Source organism: Carcharhinus amblyrhynchos, chromosome 6 (genome assembly GCF_965287045.1).
Source record: "Carcharhinus amblyrhynchos chromosome 6, sCarAmb.v2.hapA, whole genome shotgun sequence".
In the NCBI taxonomy this organism is placed as follows: domain Eukaryota; kingdom Metazoa; phylum Chordata; class Chondrichthyes; order Carcharhiniformes; family Carcharhinidae; genus Carcharhinus; species Carcharhinus amblyrhynchos.
In genome coordinates, this window is record NC_137329.1 from 7,724,859 (window position 1) to 7,738,614 (window position 13,756).

General features: G+C 39.5%; 1 protein-coding gene across 1 annotated transcript in view; it reads right to left on the reverse strand.

Annotated features, from left to right (window-relative positions):
- lgr4 (leucine-rich repeat containing G protein-coupled receptor 4) overlaps positions 1-13,756 on the reverse strand; it is a 120,545-nt gene that overhangs the window by 43,376 nt on the left and 63,413 nt on the right. The window contains exon 4 of the mRNA XM_080189878.1: positions 7,372-7,443. Coding sequence (XP_080046004.1) covers positions 7,372-7,443 — 72 coding nt within the window. The remainder of the gene's footprint in view (positions 1-7,371; positions 7,444-13,756) is intronic.

Genomic DNA, 13,756 nt, shown 5'->3' on the forward strand with positions numbered 1-13,756 from the left:
CACATCCTTCTTAGTTACGGGGCTCAAAATTGCTCACAATATTCTAAATATGGTCTCACCAGAGCCTTACAAAGCCTCAGGAGTACATCCCTGCTTTTGTATTCTAGTCCTCTCAAAATGAATACTAACATTGCATTTACTTTCGTAGCTACCAAATCATCCTGCAAGTTAACCTGGTGGGACCAGGCAAGGGCGGCAGATCTCCTTCCCTAAAGGACAAAGGTAAACTGGATGGGTCTTCACAACAAATCGACAATGGTTTCATAGTCACCATTAGACTTTTAAATCAGATTTTCTAAAATTGAATTTAGATTGGATTTGAACCCGGATCCCAGAGCATTACCCTGGGTCTCTGGATTACCAATCCAGTGCCAATACCACTACACCACTACCTCCCCCTCAATTATTACAGTATCAGCTCTTTTCAAATTATATGGAGTAACCTGATCAAAGCTAAAGCAGAATTATTGGGACTCCTCAAACTTCTTTTGTAACTTGTCATTGTCTCTTTAAGGGCAACATACTTTTAAAGTTTATTTTATTAGTGCCACAAGTGGGCTTACATTAACACTGCAATGAAGTTACTGTGAAAATCCCCCAGTTGCCACACTCCGGCACCTGTTCAGGTACATGGAGGGAGAATTTAGCATGGCCAATGCACCCAACCAGCAACATCTTTCGGACTGTGGGAGGAAATCAGAACATTCAGAGGAAACCCATGCAGATACAGGAAGAACATGCAGAATCCACACAGACAGTGAATCAAGCTGGGAATCAATCCTGGATCCCTGGCGCTGTGAGGCAGCAGTGCTAACCACTGTGCTGTCCCCGTCATGTGTCATGTGACCCTGACTCTGCTGTGTTGCCCTTAAAGGGCCAATCACCTCATAACTGTAATCAACTCAAATATAATGAGACAAAAGAATTGCCATCTTAGGGAGAAATTCGCAACTTCAAGTGAAGAGGTTGTAGAAATTGCAGCTCAGCAGCTTCCTGTAAGGCCACAAGTCCCCATACACTGAAATGATAGTTGACGTCAGGGAACAGACATGCTAACCATATGTATAAACACACCCAAAACACACTAACCACTCATGAACACACACATAATTAAAAGTAATTACTTCATACCCTGTTCTGAGCATGCAATATCGAAAAACAGCTAATCAGTTCAAAACAGACCATACTAATTTCCACTACTATTGCTGGGTATTCACGTAACTCCTACAGATTTTCCCATCCATCATAACTGGAGTCTGGATGTTGAACATTTGCTGCACAAAGCTTACCATAATACAACTAAATCTTTTGGAATCAAGTAAGTCTTTTTTGTTTTTTAAAACAACATGCAAATACTGAATCAGATTGCACAACGTACTGGCACTTGTCAAGTGATAACTATAATTACTTAGTGCTGGCGAAGTTTGAGAACAGTGCTCAACTTCCCTCCCTCCCTATGTGGTTAAGAGCAGACTTCATAACATGATCATCACGAGAGCCCTGATAGAGACTGCAGGTTAGAAATGGTGTGTGTTTTGGAAGAAGGTCCAGTCAGACCAAAACAAAAATTACTCTAACTGATGACTTTGCAATAACTGACTTGAAAAAGTATCCCACTCTCATTTTACCTGGATTCATGGACTAATTTAGAAAGAGGCCAAGTGCTAAAGAGCACTATACCATCTGGGTCACACAGATCTGTAGAGGCAGCACATGAGCATTTTTCTGCCACCTTTCTTACCTCAGGCTGCTTAAAGAGCTTCACAGATACTTTTGAAGTGATGTCCTTATAGTAATGTTGGATATGCAATCTACAATTTTCATACAGCAAGGATCTGCATATAGGAATATCAGGAAAAGTTGAGCAGGTTGGGTTACTTTCATTTGTGTTTAGAGGAGCAAAAGATAACCTTATTGAAACATACAAGTTGGTTCTATGGTCCAATTCTGATGGGGTTTGACAGGGTAGGTGCTGAAAAGATACTTCTCCTCAAGAGGGAAAGGAGAACCAGGTGCAGCTTCAAAAAAAAGGAGCCTTTCATTTAAGATAGAGATAAGAGGAATTCCTTCCCTCAAAAGGTTGACAACATTTGTGATTCACTATTCCACAGAGAAGTGGAGACTTGGCCATGGGCCACTGAATTTGTTCAAGGCTGAGTTGTCAGATTTTTACTCTACAGTGGAGTCAAGGTTATTGGAAGCAAGGCAGAATGTGGAATTAAAGCCACAATTAAATTGTTAAATGATGAAGCAGGCCCAAGGGGCGAAATGGCCTACTCCTCTTATTTCTTACATTATGTTTGGCAACGAGATGACTAGGTTATCTATTTTAGCGTTGTTTGTTGAGGACCAAATGATGGTCAGGACATCAGGGTGGGATGGAGTACTGGGATCTTGTACGTCCGCTCAAAAGGCAGATATCTCATCCGAAAGACAGGACCTCTGAATGTAGCACGCTCCCCCAAATGGCACTGATGGGTCAGGATTACTTGATAAAATCACTGGAGTGGATCTTGAACTCAAAATGTTAGGACTCATTCATGCTATTCAAGTGTCAGCCAATAAATACCTACAATAATTTAAAACCTAACCAACTTCCCTTGAAATTTAACAGCATTAACAGTGTTGCAATACATGCAATCAATTCCCTGCAAGGGAGGTTTGGCGGCAATGTGGTTCCATTCAACATAAACTGAACTTGACTAGTTGCATAAATACTGTGGCTACAAGAAGAGGCCCAAAACTGGGAATTCTCTGATAAGTAACTCATCTCTAGACTGCCCAAACCCCATCCACCATCTAGAAGACATAGGTTGAGAGCGTGATGGAATACTCTTCACTTGGCTGATGAGTCCAGCTCCAGCAACATGCAAGTTCAACACCACCCAGGACAAAGAAGCCTGCTGGTTTGCACTTCATCTACCACTGGCACACTCAGGAGCACTAATAGGCCATTTAGTCCTTTGAGCCTGCAGTGTGTACCATTTGCAGGATGCGCTGCAGCAACTCACCAATCGTTCTTCCAAACCTGTAATCTCTAGCAACCCGGAAGGACAAGGGAAACGGATGGATGGGAACACCACAATCGCAAGTTCCCCTCCAAGTCACACATCATCTCAGTTTGGAACTACATCACTGACTCAATGACCCTTAAAGGTGATCCCTTATTTTTGAACAATAACTCCTAGTTCTAGATTCTCCGACAACAGGAAACATCCTTTCTACATCCACCCTGTCAAGATCATCAGTATCTTATTGATTTTAATCAAGTTGCCTCTTACTTTTCTAAACTGCAGCAGATACAAGCTGAATACAGTGGACACCAGCAACGCTCACATCCAATGAAAGAATACAAAAAAAAACGAGTCAACTGTTACCACTGCTCTAAGGCTGATGCATCTTATAACAAGAATCTAAGCCACAGAAGTTTAAATCATACGAACCCTGCAGAGGATTGGTAATAGGCCAAGTATGACAGGCACATATTTGAATGCAATATTTTGGAGAATAATTGCACATTTCACATTCTTGTACAAAAGACTCAAAAAGTATAATACAAAATTAGTTCATTTGTACAATTTTGTTGGTATTAAATTTGGTATTAAAGTAACTGATCTCTTAGCTTACAATAGCCATTTCAGTAAAAATTCTTTGAAATGTTATCAGCAGACCCTCGTGATATTATTCATAAACTATGGGTGCTGCTCTCCACTAGAAAGAGACAATTAATTATCTATAGCTTGAGGGATACCACTAGCCCAGGGTAAAAACTCCAGACTATATAGTCAATAGGGTAAAATGTTTACAGATTGTACAGCAGCAGAGTAATCAGCAGTGCAAGCTGGAGCAGGGATGGCATGGGATGTAAAGCTAGAGTTGAAAATGGGCTGTAGAGGGGCTTGGTTTCCTACCACCTAACAATGGGAATCAGGAAAAACTAGGCCCTTACGCTTCAAACACAAATAACTTAGAAAAAATTCAAACTTCCAGAGAATTGTTGAAAGGATCTCATGACAAGATTTCACGTTAAGACTTTTACCTTAACACAAACTTAAAGCAACGTTGATTTCATTATTTCAGTTACTCTAAACTATTAGAAAGGAGCTCCCATTTAACATGCAAATCTCCTTCTGTGGTTATATTTTACTATGTCCTTTAAATAGACATTTCAAAGTCCTGGATCCAGTCCAAAATGCTTCTAAGTTTCTTTTCCTTTTCCAGCCAATTAACCCACTGAGTTAATCTCTGAACTGACTTCTATGATGTAGCCCCTCTACAATGGCATGGATTACTCTGGGTTTTGTGGTGAACCAGAGACTTGTTGCCTTTACCTCTCTCTCTCTCTCTTAGATTCTTGCAGATTGACGCAGTGAGATTGATTTTTTTTTAGCAAAACCTATTACAGGGCTTCCTATGGACTCTTCTACTCTCAAAATCTTGTGGCAATGTGAATCATATCAGCCTTGCATCCAAGAAATATTAATTCACCATTTTCCAGAACCTCAGGATTCCCAATTTCATTCTACTTGGAATTAAGTAAACAGTTTAACATACAACTGTTTACACAACCTGACATTTCTAAAAAACTTCCCTGGGACTTGGATGCTATTAGTCCACCTGCAATCAACACAGCAGCTCTGGTTATTGTTTACAGGTGTGAACACCCTTTATCTTTTTCCCAGCAAACTAACCTGCTCTCCACCATTGATCTGATGGCCCCCTCAACCAAATCACCCAGGCTTGCTGGCAGCAGAATTGAAAACAGGTCACACAGCCCCCATCATTCCTCAATTTTACCCAAAAGTAAAAGCAGTCCAAGGCATAACCTTATAAAACCACACATTTGTACCACAGACTAGAACAGTAAATGATCAGTAATCTGCTTTTGTATTGGGTTAAAGGAGTGCCGAGCAGAGAAGGGTTGTCTTTCAAAGAACCAATTCTCAGTCCAATTTTGTTCTCGAGGTACACTGTTAACTAACAGCATGATCTCAAATTTTCCTAACATCAGAGCTTGGCAAACAGCAAAGCCTTTAGGATAACGTGACAAGTGTAATTTGTTGTGTAGGTAAAGCTTGGGAGGGACAAACAAGGGATGGGATTAGACAAAAAGTTACTCAAACACGTGGATGTACAGAGATATCTGGCAGTTCAAATGCCTAGTGCCCTGAAAGCATGTTCAAGCATATAATCTATAAAAGAAAATCAATTTTTGGTGTTCTATGAATTGGGCCATAAACTACAAGTGAAATAAGAAGTAATGATAAATTTGTAAGAATCATTGTTTGGCAAAAATAAGCAATTTACAATTTTTTTTACTTAATGAATAAATCTCAGAGTAAGTCTAAAGGATCTGCACAAAGTATCCACGTACAACACTGTCGGTCTGTGGAAAAACGTTAGTCACTAGGTTTCTCAATTACTTTTGGCAGATAGTAAGAAGCATATTTAAACTTGTTCACTGATGATAAAATTAGTGACATATTCAGACTGCAAGAAGAATTTTCAAATCCCAAGGCTATGAAGGAACGTGCTAATATTCTAAAATACAACATGTGTAATGGCTTCAAAGAAAAAAGATACATAATCTGTCTCTTTGGTTTAGTAGCTTAAATTACATGGGAAACTTCATTCTCATTGCCATTCCGTTCACCAAACACCTGCAAACTCTCTTCCAAAAAAAGCCTCGTTTTGACCCTGAAAGAAACTCATCACTTTGAAATAGGCTACCTTGAAATGAATAATTGCTTCATTTAAATTTGTAAATTAAATATATAGTGAACATTTCTTAATTTCAAAGAAAAATCAAATTAGCATTTGCTTTAATGTACAATAAAATGCACAAGTCATTGCAATGTCAAATCCTCGATTTATGTTAAAAAAATTACTTTTCACATCCTAGGGCTACCACAATGACTCAATGTATAAATGTACAGCCTGGCTTAGTACCCTGTACTACAACTGCACCAAGCAGCAAAAATCGAGGTTCAGTCTTTTTGTAGTTGTAAGTCTTGTGTGATTTTGCGTAGAATGTACAGCACAGAAACCAATCAACTAGTTCAACTAACCTGTCATTGTTTATGCCCCATGCAAGTTTCCTCTTGTGCCTCTTCACCTAACCCAAGTCAAAATGATTCATGCCTTTGGTGTTTTTAGGCATCCGGGGCAAGAGACAAGTAGCATCAAATACTTGCAATTGGATAACAAAGGTGTATTGATCCAGTACATTTTTAGTAATTTTTGATGAATCTAAAAGGTGGTGTGTTGGTGCCGTGCCATAATCCGGATCAGCAATTTAATTACTACACTGAATTTTATTTTCCTTATTGTTTCATGGGAGGTGGGCATCACTGACAATGCCAGCATTTGTTGTCCCAAATTGCCCTTGAACTGAGTAGCTTACTAGGCCATTTCAGAGAGCATTTAAGAGTCAACCACATTGCTGTGGGTCTGGAGTTACATATGGATCAGACCAAGTAAGGATGACATATTTTCTTCCCTAAAGGACATTAGTGAACCAGATGGGGTCTTATGACCATCGATGATAGTTTCATGGCTACCTGAGACAAGTTTCCAATTGCAGATTAATGAACTGAATGTAAAATCCACCAGATGCCTTGGCAGGACTTGATCCTATGTTCACAGAGCTTTAGCTTGGGCCTCTGGATTACTAATCCAGTGACATCACCAGTAAACCACCCTTTCCCTGTGAAGTTATTGCATTTATACTGTTGGCCAGTTTGTCTATGAACAGAACACAGCACAATAATAAACAATTTTGTAATCTTTTAAATGACACAAGCTACTTGTAGCATTTTGCTACATAACAGATATATACTTCTCCAACATTTGTCATTTTTACTGAAATTACCTCATGACCTTCTCTTTATTTTTGTACCTACCATGAATCAGAAATAGTCAAATTGCAGCGTTTTTCGTATACTACATGCTAACATTATCTGGCTCCTTTACAAGTACTCCCCAAGTTATGAGATTTACTTGGTAAAGCAATGGCTTGTACCCTCCTAATGTACTAGGTCAGCACATGCAAGCATGTAGGTTAATTTCTGTGAGTAACAGTCTGCACTCCATGTGGTACTTTTTCAAAATTTTGTCCAAAGAATCAAGTCTACAAAAGTAGCCTTTTGCGCTGATTTAAAGTTAATAAATTAACACAAGAAAATAAACAAGATGGACAGGACCTACTTCCTCGAGCTAAAAGAAATACCTTACAATTTATTACAGAAACTACTGTTAGTGCCAAATTATAGATTTCTTTGAACACCATGAAAGAATCATTCTGGAATAATTTCAAGAGTGCTTCAGTAGGTGAGAAAAATAGCTTAAATGGAGCTGCAAAATAACACTTACAGTGACTGTAGCATAGACAATCCTTTTAGGGCTTCACTTGGAACAGTCTTCAATTGGTTGTTCTGAAGCATTCTGGAAAAGGAAAAGTAAACAACTCAATTTTTCAACCCAGTAATTTCAATGCACCCAAATATAACAACCAAAAAACATCTTGAAACAAAACTGTTCTTTACTGATATCATCAACATTCATAAGAACATAAGAACATAAGAAATAGGAGCAGGAGTAGGCCATCTAGCCCTTCGAGCCTGCCCCGCCATTCAATAAGATCATGGCTGATCTGTCGTGGCTCAGTTCCACTTTCCCGCCCTCTCCCCATAACCCTCAATCCCTTCTCTTATCAAAAACCCATCAACCCGCTTCTTAAAAATATTTAGCGAGGCAGCCTCCACCACTTCAACGGGCAGAGAATTCCAGAGATTCACCACCCTTTGAGTGAAGAAGTTCCTCCTCAACTCCGTTCTAAACCGCCTCCCCTTTATCTTGAGGCTGTGCCCCCTAGTCCTACTGTCTTTTTTGAGCGGGAAGAGTCTCTCCACCTCTATCCTATCCATCCCATTCATCATCTTATACGTCTCAATGAGATCTCCCCTCATTCTTCTAAACTCTAACGAGTACAAGCCTAGTTTATTCAGCCTCTCCTCATAGCTCAATCCCCTCAACTCCGGTATCAGCCTAGTAAACCTCCTCTGCACTCCCTCCAGGGCCAAAATATCCTTGCGCACTCCAGTTCTTTCACTCCAGTTATACACCGACTGCTTTCAGCTATTACACTAGAAGAAAACTATTAATCTAATTCAAAGTTTATAATGTAAACTAGAATTCCTACAGTGCAAAAGAAGGCTTATTTAGCCCAGAGAGTCAGCACCAACTCTGAAAAAACATCTTAACCAAACCAGTTTCCTCCCACTGTCCAAAGATGTGCAGATTAGGTTGATTGGCCATGCTAAAATTGCCCTTAGTATCCTGAGATGTGTAGGTTAGAGGGATTAGTGGGTAAATGTATAGGGATATGGAGGTAAGGCCTGGGTAGGATTGTGGTCGGTGCAGACTTGATGGGCCAAATGGCCTCTTTCTGTACTGTAGGGTTTCTATTTCTACGAAACCCACCCTCCTGCTCGATTTCAATAACCCTACATATTTACCATGGTTAATCCACCTAACCTACATACCTTTGGACACTTAAGGGGCAATCTAACATGGCCAATCCACCTAACCTGCACATCTTTGGACTATGGCAGGAAACTGGGGCATCCAGAGGAAATGTACGCAGACATAGGGAGAACTTGCAAACTCCACATAGTCACCCAAGGCCAGAATCAATCCAGATACCTGACGATGTGAGGCAGCAGTGCTAATATCTGTGCCATTGTGCTGCCCAAAATATTGCAATACAATAGCCTAACACAATGCCACAAAAACTGTTGGAACAGCATCCAAGACCAAAATTGCAAGAAAATCACATTTCATTATTAAGCTTAATAGCTTAGGAATCAGCATCAGGAATACAGAACCTTAGAGTTCATTCTGTCCACGGTGCTTGCGTCTGCTCGCCTTTAGATATTTATTTCGGTTTTGGAAGTGATTGTTAAGTCTGCTTCTACCATTTTTTTCGGGCAGATCATAAATCACTGTGCAAAATAATTTTTCACCTTGCCTGTTTCTCTCACCAACTGCCTTAAATTATACCTTTTAGTTATTGACATTGCTGCCACTCAAAATATTATTCACTCCATCAGAACTTCTGTTTTTGAGTACTTCTATTGTTATTACCCCTTAGTCTCGCTAACCTTCTCTAGTCAGTAAAGTTCAGCATATCAGGTACCATTCTAGCAAATCTAATCTCCTCTGTCGTTAACATCCTTCTTAAAGTGTAGTGCCCAGAATTGAACTCAATAATCAAATAGGGCCTAATTAGTGATTTATGGAAGTTTAGCATAATTTCTTAGTTCTGCTCTATTTATAAGATCAAGGTTCCAAGAACATATGAATGAGGAGCAGGAGTAGACCATTTAAGCCCTTGAGCTTACTCCATCATTTATCATGGCTGATCTGATAACCTCAAATCTGCACTCTGCCTATTCTTGATGACTGATCACCCCCTTGCATACCAAGAATCTATCCATCTCTGCTAAAAATATACAAAGACTCTGTTTCCACAACCTTCTCAGGAACAGGGTCCCAAAGACTCTCAGATCTCGGAGTGAAAAAATATAATCTCATCTCAGTTTTAAGTGATGTGGAGATGCCGGGTTGGACTGGGATAGGCACAGTAAGAAGTTCACAACACTAGGTTAAAGTCCAACAGGTTTATGTGGAATCACAAGCTTTCGGAGTGCTGCTCCTTCATCAGGTGAGTGGGAAGGAGCAATGCTCTCAAAGCTCGTGATTTGAAATAAACGTGTTTGGACTTAACTTGATGTTGTGAGACTTCTTATTGCTCCTTATTTTTAAAGTGACTCCTAGTTCTCCCACAAAAGGGAACATTCTCTCCAGATGCACCCTGTCAAGACTCCTCAGGATCTTACATGTTTTAATCAAGTTGCCTCTTACTCTTCTAAACTCCAGTGAATACAAACCTAGCCAGACCAACTTCCCCTCATAAGACAACCCACCCAATCTGATAAGCTCTGAACTGCTCCCAATGTTCTTACATAGATGAAAAATACTATACACAGTACTCCAAGTGTGATCTTACTAATGCCTTCTACAACTGAAGCATAACCTACCTATTTTTGTATTCAACTCCCCTTGCAATAAATGGTAGCCTTCCTAATTATTTGCTGTATTTGCACACCAGCCCTTTTGTGATTCATGCACCAGATTGCTCTGCACCTCAGAGTTCTGCAATCTCTCACTATTTACATTTCATGTTTTATTAATTTCAGTTTCCCACATTTGCCAGAGCTTTGCCCACTCACTTAACCTATCTATATCTTTTTGTAGCTTCCATATGTCTTCTTCACAACTTGCGTTACTATCTATCTGCATGTTACCAGCAAATTTGCTAACCAACTCTTCAACTAAGTAATTTATTTAAATTGTAAACAGTTGTAGCACACAACTTGTTACATTTTACCAACCTAAAAAAAATCTATTTATGCCTACTCTTGGCTTCCCATTAGCCAGCAAATCTTCTATTCACGCCAATATGTTACCCCTGATAACGTGAGCGTTCATTTTTCTGCAATAACTTTTGATGTGGCACTTTATCAAATGCCTCCTGGAAAGATACAGTCCATCCACTGGCTTCTCTTTATCCACAGTACAGATTATGTCCTCAAAATCTTCAGTAAGTTGGTTAAGCATGATCTTCCTTTCACAAAATCACGCTGACTCTGCCTCATCACCTTGAACTTATCCAAGTGCCCTACTATAACTTCTTCAATAATAGCTTCCAACGTTTTCCCTAGGAAAAATGCTATGCTAGGTGTTTTTTCAACAGGCTTCTCAACTTCTCAGTCATTTCCAGTGGTAGATAAACTTTCAGGCCCCTCTATTCTTTTAGATCCCTCTTTAAAATGCAGCATTTATTTTATACTGCATATCTACATTTCATCGCTTCACATTGTCTGAATTAAATTGCAATTACCATGTCTTTCAGACTGCGGGAGGAAACCGGAGCACCCGGAGGAAACCCATGCAGACACAGGGAGAACATGCAGACTGTGCACAGACAGTGACCCAAGCAGGGGATTGAACCTGGGTGCCTGGTGCATTGTCTATTTCAACAGCCTGTTTAATAATCTCACAGAGTTGAGGAGGAACTTCTTCACTCAAAGGGTGGTGAAACTCTGGAATTCTCTGCCCATTGAAGTGGCGGAGGCTACCCGTACTTAAGTCACAGGTAGATAGATTTCTGATAGACAAGGGAATTAAGGGTTATGGGGAGAAAGCGGGAAAGTGGAACTGATCCACTTCAGATCAGCCATGATCTTATTGAATGGTGGGGCAGGCTCGAAGAGCTAGATGGCCTACTCCTGCTCCTATTTCTTATGTTCTTATGTTCATTAAATTGAGATTGGCATCTGCAAATTTTGAAATTATCTCCTGTATATCCATCAGCAAATGCATCAGAAAGAGCAGCAGTTTAATATTGGATACCACTGTGCATTTTCCTACACTTTGGGGGGAAAAAAAGCGACCATTCACCACTACTTTGAGCTCCATCACAGTCAATTTCAAACCAACTTACCTTCAACCCCAAAAAGGACTTTAATTTGGCTAGCAAGTTTATTATGTGGCACTTCTGCACAAACCTTTTGGAAAAGTTCATATATACATTAACACACAACCTCCAACAAAGTTCTGCAACTTCATCAGAGAATATACAGAAAATGGAATGTGCAATTTTGATTTTGAAATGGATAACATAACGACGGTTACAAATAACATCAGTGTTTAAAAGGATCATAAAGTTATTGTTAATACTTTCAAAACTCACTACCAAAATTACGACACTAAAGTTAATCTGAAACTGGATTTCTTTTCCCCACAAAATGGTCATCGATACAACTTGATCTGGAATTGAAGCCAATCTACCTATATTCTGCCCTACCCAAAGGAGTTCAGCTTGGTAATAAATCCAAAATAAAATTAATGACACATATCTGACATTTAAGAATTCATAGAATCCCTACAGTGCAGGAGGAGGCCATTTGGCCTTTCAAGTCTGCACCGATAATAATCCCACCCAGGCCCTGGCCCCATAACCCCACGTATTAACCTCCTAACCCCTCTGCCACTAAGGAACAATTTAGCATGGCCAATGCACCTAACCCACGTCTTTCAGACTGTGGGAGGAAACCAGAGCACCCGAAGGAAACCCACTCAGACACGGGGAGAACATGCAGACTACGCACAGACAGTGACCCAAGCAGGGGATCGAACCTGGGTCCCTGGCGCTGTGAGGCAGCAGTGTCAGTCACAATTATTGAGATACTATAGTTCAGCAGTACAGAGATTCAATGCCATTATGGTTCTTCCCCCAAAAAAACTAAAACTACCAAATGCATGCGATGTAGCTCAAAACTAAGTTAATCAAAGCTATTCATCCATCTTTCCCTGTCTACTCTCCCAAACTATGCTGGGACACCAGTTCCACAAGCTCCAGCAGCTCTCTGGCCCGTATCCAAGCGTCCATTCTTCCCACGGAATCCCAGACACAATTTGGCAGATTATCTGATCACATTTGGTATCAGAGCCAAGCACAATACCGCTCCTGACAATCATCCACACTCATTTTCCAGCAGATTTCAATCAATGCCTTTTAAAAAAATATTTTCAAAAAGTATTTAGTGCTGATACAGTTGTGATCACTATACAGTCTAGTATTTATTTGTGAAACAATATACACAGTGCAGTCAGAATCCAAAAAACATTGAGTAGCAAAAAAAAAGCTCCTTGGCTTTTCAACAGATGATCTATTATACTGTTAATAATATTATCTTTCTTTGTTGGCCCTACTGAAATTGCAATGCATTACAACTCTGACATACAATCACTTATCCAATGATTAATCAGTACAAGAGTAAAAACTCCAAAAAAGAAAATGCAATATATCTAAATTACAAGTATGTTAGCCGAATGTGCTTTCTGCACAAAGGTCACAATACCCTTTGACCTACGTAGCCTGCAGTTCCCTTGGAGCAGAGCCTAGAAGAAAATAAACAAATCTATACATGCCACAGTACTTTCCAATGTATCCTACGAAGAAACACTCAAAATGGAAAATGAAGAGCCAGTCACAAAGGTTTCACCATAATCCCATTTACTCCTCATTCTACACTCTGACAAAGAGAAATTATCTTAAATATGTGCAAGTTTTAGAGGCAGTTAACAGCTGTATTATTGTGACATTTAAAAAACTGAAGCAAGAATTTGAAATCAAGAACTGTCACAGGGCCTTAGCAATTTCCACAAAACACACAGCTTATCGAAACCACTGTCAATATATAGCAAGCATCATGTATAACTTGGGATTTGTTCTGAGAACACCATGTCCAATCATTTTGCACATATTCATACTGATTCTGTCCTAAAGCAAAAACAAACACCCAAATTTATCAACATGTCACTGTCTCTATATTTGGAATTTTTAGGTTAACTGCATTCCCCCATGGTAGATTTCTCCTCACCATTTGCCAAATCAGCATCTTCCTATCAAAACACCAAACAACTGGGCTACTACAGGTAAAACAATTTCACTAAGTTTTCAGTTTAAAGCATTTTTGAACTAAAATAAACGGAAGTTGCATAATAAAATATTAAATATATAATTAAAATTTCTTTTTATATTTCCAAAGGCAGGAACGCACACAACTGCTTCTTATTTTGAGTGAAGTTTTGTTTTAAATTAGAGTACATTTATTCAACACGGCAAGGC